Source organism: Thermobia domestica, chromosome 16, assembly GCF_964235325.1.
Source record: "Thermobia domestica chromosome 16, izTheDome1.hap1.1, whole genome shotgun sequence".
Taxonomy (NCBI): Eukaryota; Metazoa; Arthropoda; class Insecta; order Zygentoma; family Lepismatidae; genus Thermobia; species Thermobia domestica.
The window spans coordinates 152,341,201-152,357,159 of record NC_137469.1 but is presented as its reverse complement, the minus strand read 5'-3'; the positions used below and the strand labels follow the sequence as shown (position 1 = coordinate 152,357,159).

General features: G+C 36.4%; 1 protein-coding gene across 2 annotated transcripts in view; it reads right to left on the bottom strand.

The window, feature by feature from the left end:
* The window catches only part of LOC145673474 (nardilysin-like), a 276,674-nt gene that overhangs the window by 130,191 nt on the left and 130,524 nt on the right, over positions 1 to 15,959 (bottom strand). For both annotated transcript variants that reach the window (XM_081743202.1, XM_081743203.1), the window contains one exon: positions 12,560 to 12,681. In XM_081743202.1, coding sequence (XP_081599328.1) covers positions 12,560 to 12,681 — 122 coding nt within the window. The remainder of the gene's footprint in view (positions 1 to 12,559; positions 12,682 to 15,959) is intronic.

The following is a 15,959-nucleotide window of genomic DNA, read 5'->3' as shown; positions in this document are numbered from 1 at the left end:
ATAGACAGTGCTGAATATCATAATATAACCAAAAGTAAAAACGAAGTTGTATTTATTTAATTTTGCCACTGAAAATGATGTTAAATATAACGCAGCTTGATAAAGTAAGTACACTGTTTCTTTTTTTCTTCCCCACATCACCTGTTAATTATTTCGTTACTGTCCCAACAATGCAACATGTGTTTTTCATATGACAGCAATGCATACCTAAATAGTGTAACACTAAAGTTGGTACATTGTTAGCCTGAGAATAAACAGTAAGGAATTAAATGAAGCTAAGCGCGGAAGTATTAGTAATTTCTAGCACGTGCAAAATGTCAACACATATATATATATACACTGACGTGCCACCGAATTCGCCTGACTGGTTAAAGTTCTCGCATTGCTACACCATATATACGTTGTCACGATTGCTCACACTGGGGGTATCAATAGGCAGGATCTGTGCTTGCAAGGCGCAGTAGTCGTGACAAGCGGAATGGGAAAAGCACGTAACTTAGATGTGTTCGATCGAGAGCGGACTGTTGGTGCTCGACGAATAGGGCACTCCATTTCAGAGATTGTGAACCAACTAGGGTTCTTGTGTACCACAGTTCCAAAAATGCCGAGATTATGCAAATGCAGGGAAAACATTCTGGAGCCGGTCACAATACAAAGGTCAGTGCGCTCTCAATGAAAGTGGACTGCGCCGACCGTATCGTACGAACCAATAGGCCCAGATCCTGTCGCAAATTACATCCCATATTCTATCTGAAGTATTATTGCACGGGCAGTTCAACTTTCCTACATTGTCCTGGCTTCAGAAGTAGCACACCAACCCATGTGTTACAGGCTGCCATCGGACTGAACACCTTGCACTGGCTCGATGGTACAGGTATTGAGCCATGTAACAGTGGAAACGGATAGCCTGGAGTGATGAGTTCTGATCCCAATTGCATCGTGATGATGGATGAGTCTGAATCTGGCGACAACAGTATGAAGCCATAGATCCGCACATCAGGGTGGTAAAGTGAAAGGTAATATGGGAGCCTATTATGGTCCGAGGTGTCTTCAGTTGAGCATCATTGGGACCATTTGTCCATGTAAGATCCCTGAATGCCAACTGGAATGAAGACATCCTGAGAGCGACAATGTACACACATTTATGATCATCGTCCATTCCTGGATCGGCTATTTCCAGGAAGACAACTGTCCAACCCATAGGTCCCGGCATCGCAGAGTGGTTCGATGAACATTCTACCAACCTCAAGTTAATGTAGTGGCCCCCTTTCAATCCAGATTTGAATCTAGTGGAAAATTTGTGGAATGTCTTGGAAAGAACTGTACGAAGCAAACATCCTCCATCAGTGAACCAGTTGTGGGCCGCTTTGGAAGACGCATGACTTGCAATACATTCAGACTATGTCAAGTCAGTTCTTAAGGTCGGAAGGGGGCCGACACGGTAATCGAAGGTGTGCCTAATTCAGTGGCAGGTCAGTGTGTATAAAATACTAAAAATTCGGAGGATTTGGAGGCAATGTTACTGAGTAATGAATAATGTTGATGACAATGATCGTGTTTCTGAAGAATCTGAAATCGAAAGTTGTTGAAGAAATTGAAGATGCTGCTGATGAACTGACATATGGTAGCAGTAAAACCGTGTAAACATAAATCTGCTACTACAATATAATACTGGTAGATCCATCTACGCTTCTAAGAGTGGGATGACCTGGAAGTGTCTAGCAAGAGGAACAGCAGATGACGACATCAGGATATATTGAGAAGTGACCTTATAGTTTCAGCCCGAAATATGTATTCGACTCCTGAGGCATTCATGTAATTCCTTGACTCACTTATAATGCAAAGGGTTGTGAATTGCGCAAATCAAAACAGTACGGATTCGTACTCATCTTTAAATTCTTCTGCTAGTGGTAAAATTGTGTATGGATTCCCTTAACGTCAGAGCAATGTACGTCACTGTAGGTGTGTTTTCGTCACGGGTGCACTTAACGCAAAGCGAGAACTTCTGTCCATGTTATGGAGTACAGATCCAATATTAGATTTATTTTTTTTTTTTCCTGCATTTGTTTCAAGAAATTATTTTACTAAGCTACTCAAGTCCGTCAGAACTGACGATTTAGATACTCGTGAAGAACGACAAAACGGTGACAAAATGTGTGTTTTCACAGATGTATTTACAGTATTTTCATTACCAGTGTCAAAGGTATTACTACCCACATCTACATCTAGTAGTAGATAAATAACTTATTGAATTCTGCGGAAGATGCCCATTTTGCGTTTATATGAAATGGAAACCGGCAACTTACTGAATTAAAATTGGCTGTGTGACGTTGAAACAGCATATGCTGTGAATCTGAAGATGTACATAAGAAAAACGTAACAAGATACTAAAGGGTTAAGGCATCCGAGTTGTGTTGGACTTTACAGACTCATTGAAATCAAGACATGGAATGAGGACATTTTTCACCAGTGTTACCCTAGCTCAGGAGTTATTGAAATGTTGACCCAGTCTACTAAGAACACTAATTAAAAAAAATAAAAAGAACAGAAATAAATATAATCAATGTTTGATTTCAATAGTGGTCTCACTGTGCTCCCCCCCCCCCCCAAAAAAAAAGCCATCGTCTAAGTTCTGAGCATCATAATGATTGCTGATGTAGCCAGATATAGTGCGCCAGAGATGACAAGCTCGACGGAAAATATGCGAACTAAAAAGTGTTTCAAATTTATGAACTCTAGTAGTTACTGTTGTTATAAGAACTATATCGTGCTATTAATGCAAAAAGAAAAAATGTTTAATGTTCTTGTGTTCATGTTATTCCCTTCCCCTTCATTGTCGAGTCGTACTACAGAAAAATATCCTTTTCTTTGTTGGCCGAACAATGAAGAGGTGTATATATAATGAATATAAATACAATTGGTTATATGATTTTTTTATTACTTGAGTTTAGCGTCCGTTTCAGCAGCAAGAGTATGTGGGACGTAACCTACAGCTTAACTTGGGATCTGAACCAGGGTCTTTCGTGCCAAAGGCGCGTACGCTATCTACATAGACACGAGGGTGTTCTACAGTGAGTTATGAATAAAACTGATTCCTAAACTTTTAAAACTCTTAATCTATAGGTAACTTTTTATTTTCACTTCATATGCTTCAACAAGATCTGTTTTCTAGCCAGAGAAGGAACTGAGCGAGCGTTATAGCAAGGGAAGGTAAGCGAGTATTATGAGGTAACTTAACTTAGGATTGAAAACATAAGCTCCCACAGGGAGTCTACCTATTACCTATTAAAACAATGTGAGACGACAATCATTTAGCCACGATGGAATATATACCTACTGTTTCTCTGGAATAGTTATTTAAGTGTATATTACCCAACAATTGAATGATTTTGCGAACAATAGAATTTAGTTATGTCAAAGTAAAGATGCTGTGCTTAGAGTAATTTAAGATTTAAGATAAAATGAAACAATGTCCTACATCATAAAGGATTACCCACAATCTGCATTCACAACGAAAATACGATTTTTTATTAAAATATTAAATACAAATATTTAGTATATAAATTTATATCAGAGCATAAGAATCCTTATTTCAAAATAGAACTGTAATAATTATACAAAATTTTGTTCGTTCCTTCGAATTCCCTTTAGAAAACCTGCTTGGGAACATGCTACTTGCAGGAATGCGAGGGAAACCCGAGATTTTAAAAAGGGAAATGCTTATCGAACAAATTTAGGGTAGTAGCTCCCTCGTGCCTAAGCGGTTATCGGCGGGAGCATATGTGGTTCGGATTCTTCATTAACCTGTAGGTCTACGTCCCATTTTGTCGCGCTGCTGAAAGAGACGCTAAACATCAAATAAAAAAAAAAAATATATAGGCTAGTGGTTAGCGATCTTTTTTCTTAATGTGATGATCCCAGGTTCAAATCCGAAAACTATTTATCCTGTCTGAGGTTTCTGCAAATGCTTCCCTCAAGTTCCATTAAGCAAATAAATTATATTTTTCAGTGCAGCCACTCGCCAACTTCCTTCGTCTTCGTCTTATATTGTTATAGACTGTTTCTGTTTTCAGTATAAATTGGCGTGTCAGACTGTATCAGGAAGTTGGTTTGCGTTCAATACATTCTCAATGTATACTATTTTAAAAAATATGAAGCATTCCGGGTAGTAATGTTGAACTCAACGAAGAGTTACTTAGGGAAAAACACATTTTAAACTTTTTACAATGAAGAACTCTACAAAACGTTCTTCTTTCAATTAGTTATTATTATTGTTGAAATTTCTGTTATTATTATTATACTTTGGGTAAATAAAAAAAGCTGGCCAGATGTTGAGTTTGTCCTTATAATTTGAAACGCCTCATACTGTATGTAGTAAATTTGTATGAAATTAAACTAGTTGTTGAAAATAATCTGAAGAGTCTTTTTTCGATTCTTAAAGATTGTTTGCAAATGCTATGTTTTCTTAAAATAGGGTCTACTCCAAATATGTTCCGAAATTCAGTATAACCTTGCTTTATAATATTGTAGTACCTATCCTCATCACCCCGTCAACGTAGAGAAATGTTCTCAACTTTGCAACACTATTTTTCAGACTACAAGAAAGTTTCCACCAATAGGGGTTGCAAACACACTACCCACCCCCAACACGACTATCAACAGAGATGAGTTGCCACATTTAGCATTAAGATACCCTACACGGAACAACTGCCGACGAAAGAACAAACCATGTGGTGTGCTTCAGTTTCTCTTCCAAGTCCGTGGCGCTCAGATGACACGTTTGCCTCAAGTGTACGGTTCATTTCGTTCTTAACAGACAAAGAGGAGGGGAAAGAAAGGAAAAGGATTCCGTAACTGTAAATAAGTTATTGCAAACAATAAAAATTTAATATATATATATATATATATATATATATATATATATATATATATATATATATATATTATGATTATGTGAATATGTGTCCGTAAGAAACAAACGAACACGTAATTAAAAGATATTATTATTATTATTATTATTATTATTATTATTATTATTATTATTATTATTATTATTAAATAAAGAAAAACATTCATGGCAAAAAACTTACTTGATGTACAGAACATAATTTTCGTTCTCTCTATCTCATCATTATTGCCTCCTAACTGTATAATAAGTATGTTGACATTTTTTGAAAATCCCGCCTTTAGTCCAGGCCTTTTGTATTATATCACATGCATATCTCACTACATTATTCAATATTAAAATAGTCCTCCCCTCTGGTCAAATAGCTATCACGTGTGGCTTTGGTGCACATAGTTCCGGATTCGATTTCCAGTGAAAGCACAAAAGTACATGTAATTTTATAATTCATTTCCATCGATCATCCGTTTCATTTAGCCTACAGGACAGTCGTGGGACATTTTTTTCATAATAAATTGTTAACTTTGTCTATTGCAAGGTTTCTCAACCTTGGACTCGCGAGAATATGAAGGTTGAAAAAAATGAAATCTTAAGATTACATCCTACGATCATGCCGGCTAGACTAAATGAGATGGTGATGATGAGAAATGAATTAAATGGTGAAATGAAGTAGGAGGAAACGGGAGAACCTCGAGGAAACACGTACACATGATGTTTGTCCACCACAAAGCTTACGTGGCCTGAGCTAGGATCAAACCAAGGACCCCATGGACCACAGGTGAACATTCTACCACTTTTTTCTTTTTTAAAGTTCGTCCCAACCGGGATACTGTTCGACAAGGACAGTTCGTGTAATTTCTGCGTAATCTAAACATGACAGGGACACGAACACAGAAAGGTACATGTCAGTTAAAAAACCGTCCATGCTCTTCAGAGGGATTCGAATCCCCAGTTGACTGCACGTTATGATCCGAAGCCGAACGCCCGAGACCATTCGGCTATTGCCACCGACTTACCACTGAGCCACCGCGGCCCGATCTGATGGTGCGAAGGGAGATGTAAATGATAAATGTAATTAGGGTCTAGTAGCAGAAAAATATTTTTTAAAAATATTTTGAACTTCTTCTTTTGATAGACATATTTTTATTTGTACACTTGTTTCCAAATATAAAAAGCATATTGAGGAATTACGAGAATTGTTTTGAAAACAACTGGAATAAAAGAGGAATGAAACTCGTTAAAATCTGCAGATTTAAATACAAGAAATATAGAAATAGAACTTACAACTGTAAACGATGAACAGCAATAATCAAGAAACTTATAAACAGGAAATCAATTGTGAGGCTCGCAGACAAGAAGGTGTGATAAAAGGGGGTCGTGATATAAAATAAATAGATTGAGGAAGCCTAGTCTATTGCATTATTATATAGTAAGTCTTTCGTAGTTATTTATCTTCCGTGGTCTTTGTTTTAACAAAGTGCAAGAGAATTTAAATCAATTATAATAATGGAACAGCAGAATGCATACCTAAACGTGCCGGTATATAAAAAGAGTAAAGAACTCATACAAATGCCTACATGGAAGCTAGATACTAATACACATGCGGTAGTCTGAAAATAGTTTTACAAAATAAACAAATTTTGTATCCACTGCCAACACAATATTAAATGATCCTGAGTAAAAAGACTCTTTCCTCCTCCTACTTTTTGACGTTTAGGTAGAATGAAGAGGGGAGGGATGGGAAAGAGGGGTAGGGTAAGAACGTGTCAACAGCGACTTGTCAAACAGAAAGCGGAAAGTGTTCTGACTGCCTAGCTGATCCTAGCGCCACCACTGAAATTGGAGTTCACACATCAAGTCATCTGTGTCTGTGCTATATTATACTGCACTACAATCACACTAAAGGAGCAGCAGACACAATAGACAAAATGGTGACTATATATTCCTGCAAAAGAACATTTAACAGGTCATCTTTCGTGTTATACATGAACATGGTAGATATCTTTGATTTAATGCATTCGTCTGGAAAACTAAAAGAATCTAATTGGAATGTTAACTCAGAAAGTAGAGCAGCTAGAAGTAACGAGCTCATAAAACCGTACGCGAAGGACAGACTAAAGAACACGACGGAGGTTATCATCATGATCTCTGGGTGCAATGAGAGGACTTCTGGGAGCTGAAAATCTGGAAGAAAGCATGGAAACGGTGTAAACAAGTTCTAGCATTGGACGTTGCTACCTATATGTAAAAAAAAAAAAAAAAAAAAAAAAAAACCCAGAAAGAGGGGTGATAAAAGCTTGCGTTTTATGTGTAAGGGACATTCTGACAAAAATTGAAACAATATGCAGGTGTTGCTCAGGAAGATTTAACTGACATGATGACTTAAAAAGTGTTTCATATTATCAGTATGTTTAATGTCATTCTGTTTGAGTACATTTGTACCCAGCTTGGTAATTCCTAAATGCTCTCAAGCTTGGTATACGGAAGGTTAATATAAATATAAATAACAATAATTTATATCCACATAACCTGCCACAAAAAACACAGCGTTTATAATGAAATTAAATCTACTTTAACATACCGCAATTTAAGCTTAAAGAGACGGGGAATAAGTGATTGTCAAAATAGATTGAAGGAAGGTAATAGAAGATTGCTCATTAAATTACATTTTTCATCATTCATTTCCATCTACTGATCGTCTCTTTTATCTTATAGTCCTAAAAAAATTATCTTAAACTGAAGATTTCATTTCCAATTACTTAAAAGAGTAAAACAGAGGAACAGGAGAACACAAACAACCATAAATAATGAAATCCTGTTAAAACAGCAACTACAGAACATCTGCAATAACGTTCTTAAATAGAGTTATGTTCATAAATATAACAACAAACACAAGGTTAAGTCGGAGTCAAAATTCTATAAATGTATGAAGAAACTGTGTAACTGATACTGTTCAACAATTTTCAATCACATCTAATATGTCAACGTCCGATGGTCTAGTAATAGAATAAACAGAAGAAAACATTAAGGGTCTAAATTACACATCTCTTCCCAGTCAGTCAGTCAGTATGAATTGTATTTCTCTCTCTCTCTCTCTCTCTCTCTCTCTCTCTATATATATATATATATATATATATATAGGGTGGGCACGAAGGCGCTTTCCTCCATATATAAAGAAATAAAAGAAACGAGGTGACTTGACATCTTTACTGTACTCACAAATACTGTTCAAACTATGTCCTACGGTATTCAATGCACAAGATACATCTCTTTAACACTGACTTCCATGTACCATGACACAACTGAAGACTGGCATTCAATCTCTCTAATGATTGTTCGATTAACTATTCAAGTGATCCCAATCTTGCAGTTGCCCGGAAAATACCTCGTCTTTGACAAGACCTCACATGCCCTCATGAAGAAGTCGCACTGTGAGAGATCACACGAAAGGGGCAACCAATCTGTCGTACCACGCCGACCTATACCCATTTATCGAAATTTTGAACCAAGAAATTCCTCACAACATCCAAGCGAGGCAGTGCTGTATGGTGTTGCCAAGTGAACTAAATGTGTTCGTAACAAAGATTACTACCAAGTTCTGGAATGACAATTTCCTGCAATATCTGAAGGTACATGTAACTGGTAACAGTTGCTTTAAAAAAGAATGGTCCTATGACACCACTACTCCAAATCCCACCCCAAACAGTGACATTTAACTTTTCTGTTACAATTTGAGGTGAATTATATCAGTATAATAAACACAATTATGTATCTTTACGTAATTGTTCATCTTGAATGAGGCCTCATCCATCCACAAAATTCGTTTCCAGAAATCTCTGTCAGCTTCATTCTGAATGAGAAACTACTCACAGAACTCAACACATCGGTCCGAATTACGTTCATGAAACGCGTGCAGAAGTTTTGGCTGGTAAAGTTTCATCTTCAAATACTTTAATATGTTCCTTAAAGAGGTACGTATCATTCCCAGACTACGTACGAGTCTTCTGGTAGACTTCTTCGGGCTAAATGCGCACCTCTACGCAATAAATTCTTTGTTGAGCATATATATATTGCTCTGACTTTTATGCTCAGATTTTTGACAATGACTACTGATTTTTCAGAATTTTTCAAATAAAAGACACTGTGTCTATACATAGTCATTGGACTTGTTCTTTAAAACAAACAACGTTGTTCATATAAGAATACGAAAATTCATTGTCTCGTTGACAGACCAATTTATTGAAGAAAGCTGCTCAGCAATAAACAAGAAACAAGACAACTAACGTCACGCTTCGCTTGATGATGCATCGTTTCAACACCTAGTGATGTGTGTATGAACCCTTGACAGTAGTTATTTCTTTACACAACCAATATGTATGAAATATTGAAAAAAAGAAAGAAAAGATAAACAGAAAAACAAAAACGATTAATTTGTTGCCCTGGAACCGAAGGTAAGAGACTCAAATCGATTTTCAGCAATCCAGAGATCAAACCCTCTTTGTTTTCCCAACACTGTTTTATACACAGTTGTAATGTGTAACACTTTGAGCTTTCTATTAATGCTTATTAGAACTGCTACTGTGTATATATACTCTTGTTAATACTACTACAAACATCAACAGCAACAATAATAATAAGATAATACAATCGTAAATTAGTGGATTATGTACAAAATAAATGTCAGAATTTGTTTACTTCAAAGAATTGACAATAGAAATTAAAATTTAGTTTAGTTCCACGTTTATCACTTGCCGACTAAAGAAGATGGACTATGCAACCACGTGAAAGATAATTCGCAGAATGGAGAAAGTGAGAGGAAACAACGAAAACCCACGGTTACGATGCTACAATACAAAAAACTAATACTCTGGGTCGAACCAGGACATTTTATACCAGAGGAGAGCGCTCTACTACTAAACAGCGTGCCCTCTTTTGGTATTAAACGAAGGGGACGACTGTATATCACTGATACTTCAGCGATGCATTATTCAGAGGGGAAAAAAAAAAAAAAAAAGGAAAACCGAGATTCGATTCTTTGATGGCCCAATTACTACGAGTTTCCAACATTCTATCGAACTTCTATTATAATCGGTCCAATGCTTTAGCGAATGTACAACTACAACTACAAATTAAAAAAGGTAACTGTAGAACAAGAGTGATCTTACTATGCACGATAACTGTCACATAATACAGCTTACTCTATCATTGGTCTACAAACTATCACCACACATATAGCATTTCAAAAATCGACGAAATCTTACGGTAGATATTACTATTACTCAGTGCGACAAATAGGGAACGGGACTCGATCTGTGAAACATGAATGGATAACAAGTAGAATCAACTTACTTCGGTTTATCCAAACTAGAACCTTTTCTGTTAATTCACAGCTTAGTACGATCCAAAGTCTCCTCAATTATAATAGTGTTCAATGTTCTAATCCATGCTTTCTAGATGGTGGTAAGAGTCAATTAAGCAACTTTTCAGCGGTGCTTTTAATTTGGTGGAAAGAAATTAATCGCAGGAGGACAGGTACGGGAAGTATGCTTCGTGTGGTATTTTTGTGGACCCAAAACTCATAAACAATTAATGTGTTTTGTTTCCAGTTTTAGGTCTTCCGGTAAGGAATGGGGCACTAAACGTGTACACAGCCACAGTTTCTTTAAATTCTCCGCTATTATTTGACAAACAGTATTCTTATTTGCCCCCTCGAGGTTTGATGTTACCCTGAGATTTATCTTTCAGTCATTCAAAGTAATACCCTGAACTCTGTCAACTATTTCAGTTATTCTAACATACCTGCTTGGAAGCGAGAGCTCGTCATCTTTCTCAGACCCTTTGCCAGCATTGACCTCTTATGCAATTTAAAAGCCAACGCGAAAGGCAACAGACCCAATAAACCTTTTTCGATATCTGAAATGTTTCCGTTGATTTTCTTAAGTGCACAGAGAACTTTATACTCACTATTTGTTCCATTGTTGAAACGGCGATTAGGCATCACACCACTAGTCTATACTTAGCCACGACAAGCGACACACTAGCGACAGGCTGAGCTGCAAATTTCTGCATATATTCACAAGGTCACACAGCAGATTCAGCACTATGAAAAATCGGTGCGGAAACTAACTTCGCAGCAAAAATAAATAAATAAATAAATAAATAAATAAATAAAACTCATCCTCGTTTCCTAATTGTCACACTGTGTATTAATATTATCACTACTACGTATTAAAATGTCATTAGCTGCCAGAATATTTACGTAATATGTAACTATTACACATATTAAAATACGCTTATCTAACGTATTTTCCAAATATTCAAAGTCGTCTAAATATACACACTGCATTATATTAAAGTGCTTTAAATCCATGGAACAACAACAACACAAAATCTAAGTATCTGAACAACACAATAACACGAATTCTGAATAAAAGCTTATTCCTTCTGCATGGACGGAGCTACAGGGGGCATTGTCCCCCCCCCCCAACTTTTTGGCAAAACACAAAAATGCTACTTCTAAGATCCTTCAATTCTGATTTGTATTAACCGTGCCCCCCCCCCCTCAGCAGGCAAAACGTCTGCTCCCCAGGAACCAATTCCTAACTCCGCCTATGTCCTTCTGTCAAATAAACACAACAGAGATGAGAAGTATAATTATTCTTCACTTTCAGGACTATCGAAGTATCGTTAAAAGCACAACCGCTACATTCCAACAATGAAAATCATTTTAAAATCTGTTCCTTACTTAGATAGTCAACCAACTGCGTTTATTCGTATCACGAATCCCACATTAAACTCATACCTTGGATATTTGGATGATGTTTATCATGATATATATTTGTCTAGTTGGTTTGGAGTCTAGCAACACAAGGCTATATGAAACGTGGATCTACTAGACCAACAGGAACGCTCAAATACATTTATGCACTAAAACACAACTACAGTAGAGCGTCGATTATCCGAACGTCGGTCAACCGAACGACCGCTTAACCGAACTGTGTACTCGCTCGCACCTGTTACTCTCCCACCCTACCGTCCATCATCCCCCTCACTCCTAAACAAAGTTTCCCACAGTAGTCGCCGCACTGAGCCACCGCTGCCGGAACATTGCTTCTAATGGGGCCTTCATAAGGCGCTGCTGACCGGCCAAGCCGCCAGTCGCTGTGTTTCAACAATCAGCACACTTCTTTTTATGAATAAATTTACTGTACAGTACTTCTTTTTGGCAAATGAACATGTACAGTTCGATTATCCGAACAAACCAGTTTCCCGAACACCCATGTCCCCCAATTACTTCGGATAATCGACGCTCTACTGTAAATAAAATTTGCAAAGCAAAAACTTAAATAAATATGTGTCCTCAAGATTTTAGTTAATGTATAACAACTAGCTTTTTCCATGCTTATAAAAAACAGTTTGAATGAGAAATATATAAGTGGTACATTATTTTAATTTCATTTCATTCCCCATTTTTCATCCCAATTCTACTAATTTTTATTTCTTAAGCTGAAGATGACAAGCTTTTACACTGGAACAATTTGAAACAATATAAAACTTTTTTTCTGTAGAATTAGTGCCACTCACATGTGTAAAGAACTTACTGAATGCTGAATCACGAATAAAAACAAATATCAACTGTGATTCTAATACTCTTACTTTTTTCGTAAGAATGATAATAAACTGCCTTTGCCCTCATGACCAAGCAGCCAGGACACATACTGAGTTGGTTTACTTTTGTAGAATTTCTTCATAGGTGGCAATGCCCAATTAAGCTGCACCTAAAATAAAGACAGAAAAACAAACCTACAATGCACTAAATGCAGTACGATTCTTCATAACACTTAAAGCACATAACAGAATATTGTAATTTTTGGAAAAGAAAGTTAAAGCACAATTCCTGGAATTCACATATTATTTCTGTCAAGTTAATGAACCTGTAAAACAACCATGAAAAATACGAGGGATGATCAAAAAATAATGATTCCCTCATTATATTTTTTTCTATTACAGCTACTGACTTATCTGTGCATGGCGTTATAGAGGTAGCCTTCTTCCACTAATGTAGTCTTTTCTTTTTCAAATTGAGTTATTACAACAATGGATCTGAAGCTAAAAGAAAGAGCCATCATCGGATTTTTGGCGAAAGAAGGTTGTCCACCTAAGGAAATCCATATGTGCTTGAAGAATGTTTATGGGGATGCGGTAATGGACATTAGCAATGTACGGCGTTGGGTGAAGAATACCAACGGAGAAACAGAAATCGCTGATAAACCAAGAAGCGGCCGACCGACAACATCGATCATAGATGCAAATCGAGAACGTGTTGAGGAATTGATTCGAGGAGACAGGTGCATTACAGTTCAAAGTGTTGCTGATGCTTTGAACATCTCGTATGGCTCTGCCCAAGGAATAATTGCTGACTTGGGATATCACAAAGTGTGTGCTAAGTGGGTACCTAAGCAATTGACTGTTGATAATCGGAGGAGACGAGTGAACATTTGTCAAGAGCTCCTGGACTCATTTGCAGTTGAAAATCAAGACTTCTTCAAAAATGTGGTCACTGGAGATGAGACGTGGGCATACCTGTATGACCCTGAGAGCAAAGTGCAATCCAAGGAATGGCGCCACAGTGATTCTCCCCGTCCCAAGAAATTCAAGTCTTCCAGATCAACCCAGAAGATTATGGCAACAGTCTGTTGGGATACACAGGGTGTTATTCATGTTGATTTCCTGCAAGATCGTGCCACAAGATCCTGACAGCGAAACCTACGTAAACACACTTCGAAAACTTAAGGAAGCGCTACGAAAGAAGAGTCCACTGAAAGATATCCATTCCATCAAACTCCATCACGATAATGCACGCCCACACACGTCATTTTTCACAACTCAGGCGATTGCGAAAATGGGTTGGTCAGTTGTGTCTCACCCACCTTACAGCCCTGATTTGGCCCCTTCTGACTTTTATCTGTTTGGTCCTTTAAAAGAACACCTACGTGGTTGCCGATTCAATGATTTCGATGAAGTTAAAACAACTGTAAAATCATGGGTTGAAAAGCAACCTTCTGAAATTTTCCAGAAAGGTTTTGAGGCCTGGGTTCAAAGATGGCGTAAATGTGTTTAAATTCATGGGGACTATGTTGAAGAGTAGGATTCTGTAGAGGACAGTTCAGACTTCTCTTGTTCTATGTTCATTAATACATTTTTTGTGACACAGGAGGCATTACTTTTTGATCCCCCCTCGTACTCACAACCATTACAATACTTGCGCTTGAGCTTATTAATTTCGGTAGCCTGAAGGCTGCTACATTCCACGAAACAATATTAAACGCTAGATATACGCTATAGGTTAAAAGGGAATAATAAACTAAAGGAAAAAAAAACTCATTAACTTCAATAAGAAGAATAAATCCTGCTACAATTATAATGGTCCTTTTTGGCAAAAATGAGTTGCTCTTCAATTTTAACGTCTATAAATGGATGTTTTCTTGTGCAAGAAGAGCAAATGTCAACACTAAATAGTTTGTAACAGGAAGGTAGGAAGACGCATTTCTTGCGTTTCCGGCGAAATTCGCTCCACATCTTTTCTAATTCAGCGCATAGCTGTTTCCATCCAACGTGGTAACGTCTCGTTGGTTCTTGGCACTTTACCACCTGGAAAGAAACCGGATGAGGTGTTTGTACTCTAATAAGAATAGTTTATATACATATTAGTCCCTGGACAATAGTTTTTCTTTTGACGTTATAATTATATATTTAAATTGTAATTTATATGAATGCAAACTAGTGTAGTTATGTCACTTCCCTGTTAAATAGAAATTAAAATTGTATATGTTGTAAGAATATTGTTAAAATTGATTTGACAATATTAATTTGATTGTTAAATATTGAAACATTGAAAAATTTAGTCATTCATTATCGAATGAGCAGAAATAAATCAATTCAGTTTGTAATATATACCATTCATACTAACATTTGTTTTTCTTGCACAAGAAAATATCCATTTATAGGCGTTAAAATTTGACGAACATCTCATTTTTGCCAAAAAGTGACATTGGCTCTTTTACACTCAAGTCATAGATATATGTATATAACGCAACTCAAAAACTAGTCAAGTTTCAGTAATCAAATTTTAAAACTAGTTATTATTACGCAAATAACGATTGTTTTGTGAAAATTTCAGAGTGAACATAACTTATTTTAGAAAAATCGAAATGTTTGAAAGAAAACAAAGGATGAGGCTCTCCGCTATCAAACTCTTTTGGGAAGTAGTATACCACGAAGCCTATACCTAGAAGAAAAAATAAACGTAAGTCTTACGTTTTCTTTAAAATTTTTGTTTCAAAAATGACAAATTGTGTTTTCTGGACTTACATTTTCAATATTTTAAAAAGGTATTTGTAGTGTAGTAACTTAAACGTGCAATGGACATAAAATGATATATATATTTCGTTTTCTTTAACATGATTTTTCTTCGGAATCAATATCTTTGAAAATAACGGAGCTATAGCGTTAACCGTAAACCTTTGTAAAGTGCAAAATAGGCACATGCGCCTATATAAAATTGCGGATCAAGAAAAACCTTAACATTTAAAAAATTAATCAATGCTTGTTTTCAACTCTCTAAATATGATACAACTTCGTGTGCAAAAATTAAAAGATAATAAAAGTGCCTGCAGCATTTTTCTACAATATGCAGATAATTTGATTAGAAAGACTGAACGATTTTAAAATTTTTGCACTTATTAACACAGAAGCATATATAGACTCTGCTATTAATATTCACCCACATAAATAGAAAACTATCTGTGACCTAAAGAGCTCGCTCGAGGAATATCTGGTAGAGCAATCCTGTGAAAACAGTTTGATAATACGTTATTTCTTTCTGCTAAATGTGGTGTAAAGAATTAAAGTAGACGGCCATGAATATTTAACGTAGGAACAAGTTTGTGAAGTATATATTTATAATTAACAATCGCAAAACTTTTTGACAAGTATGAATAGATTGCATCCAGATTCTGTTTACCGTGGCTTAAATAGGAATTGTAGAAAAGGATAA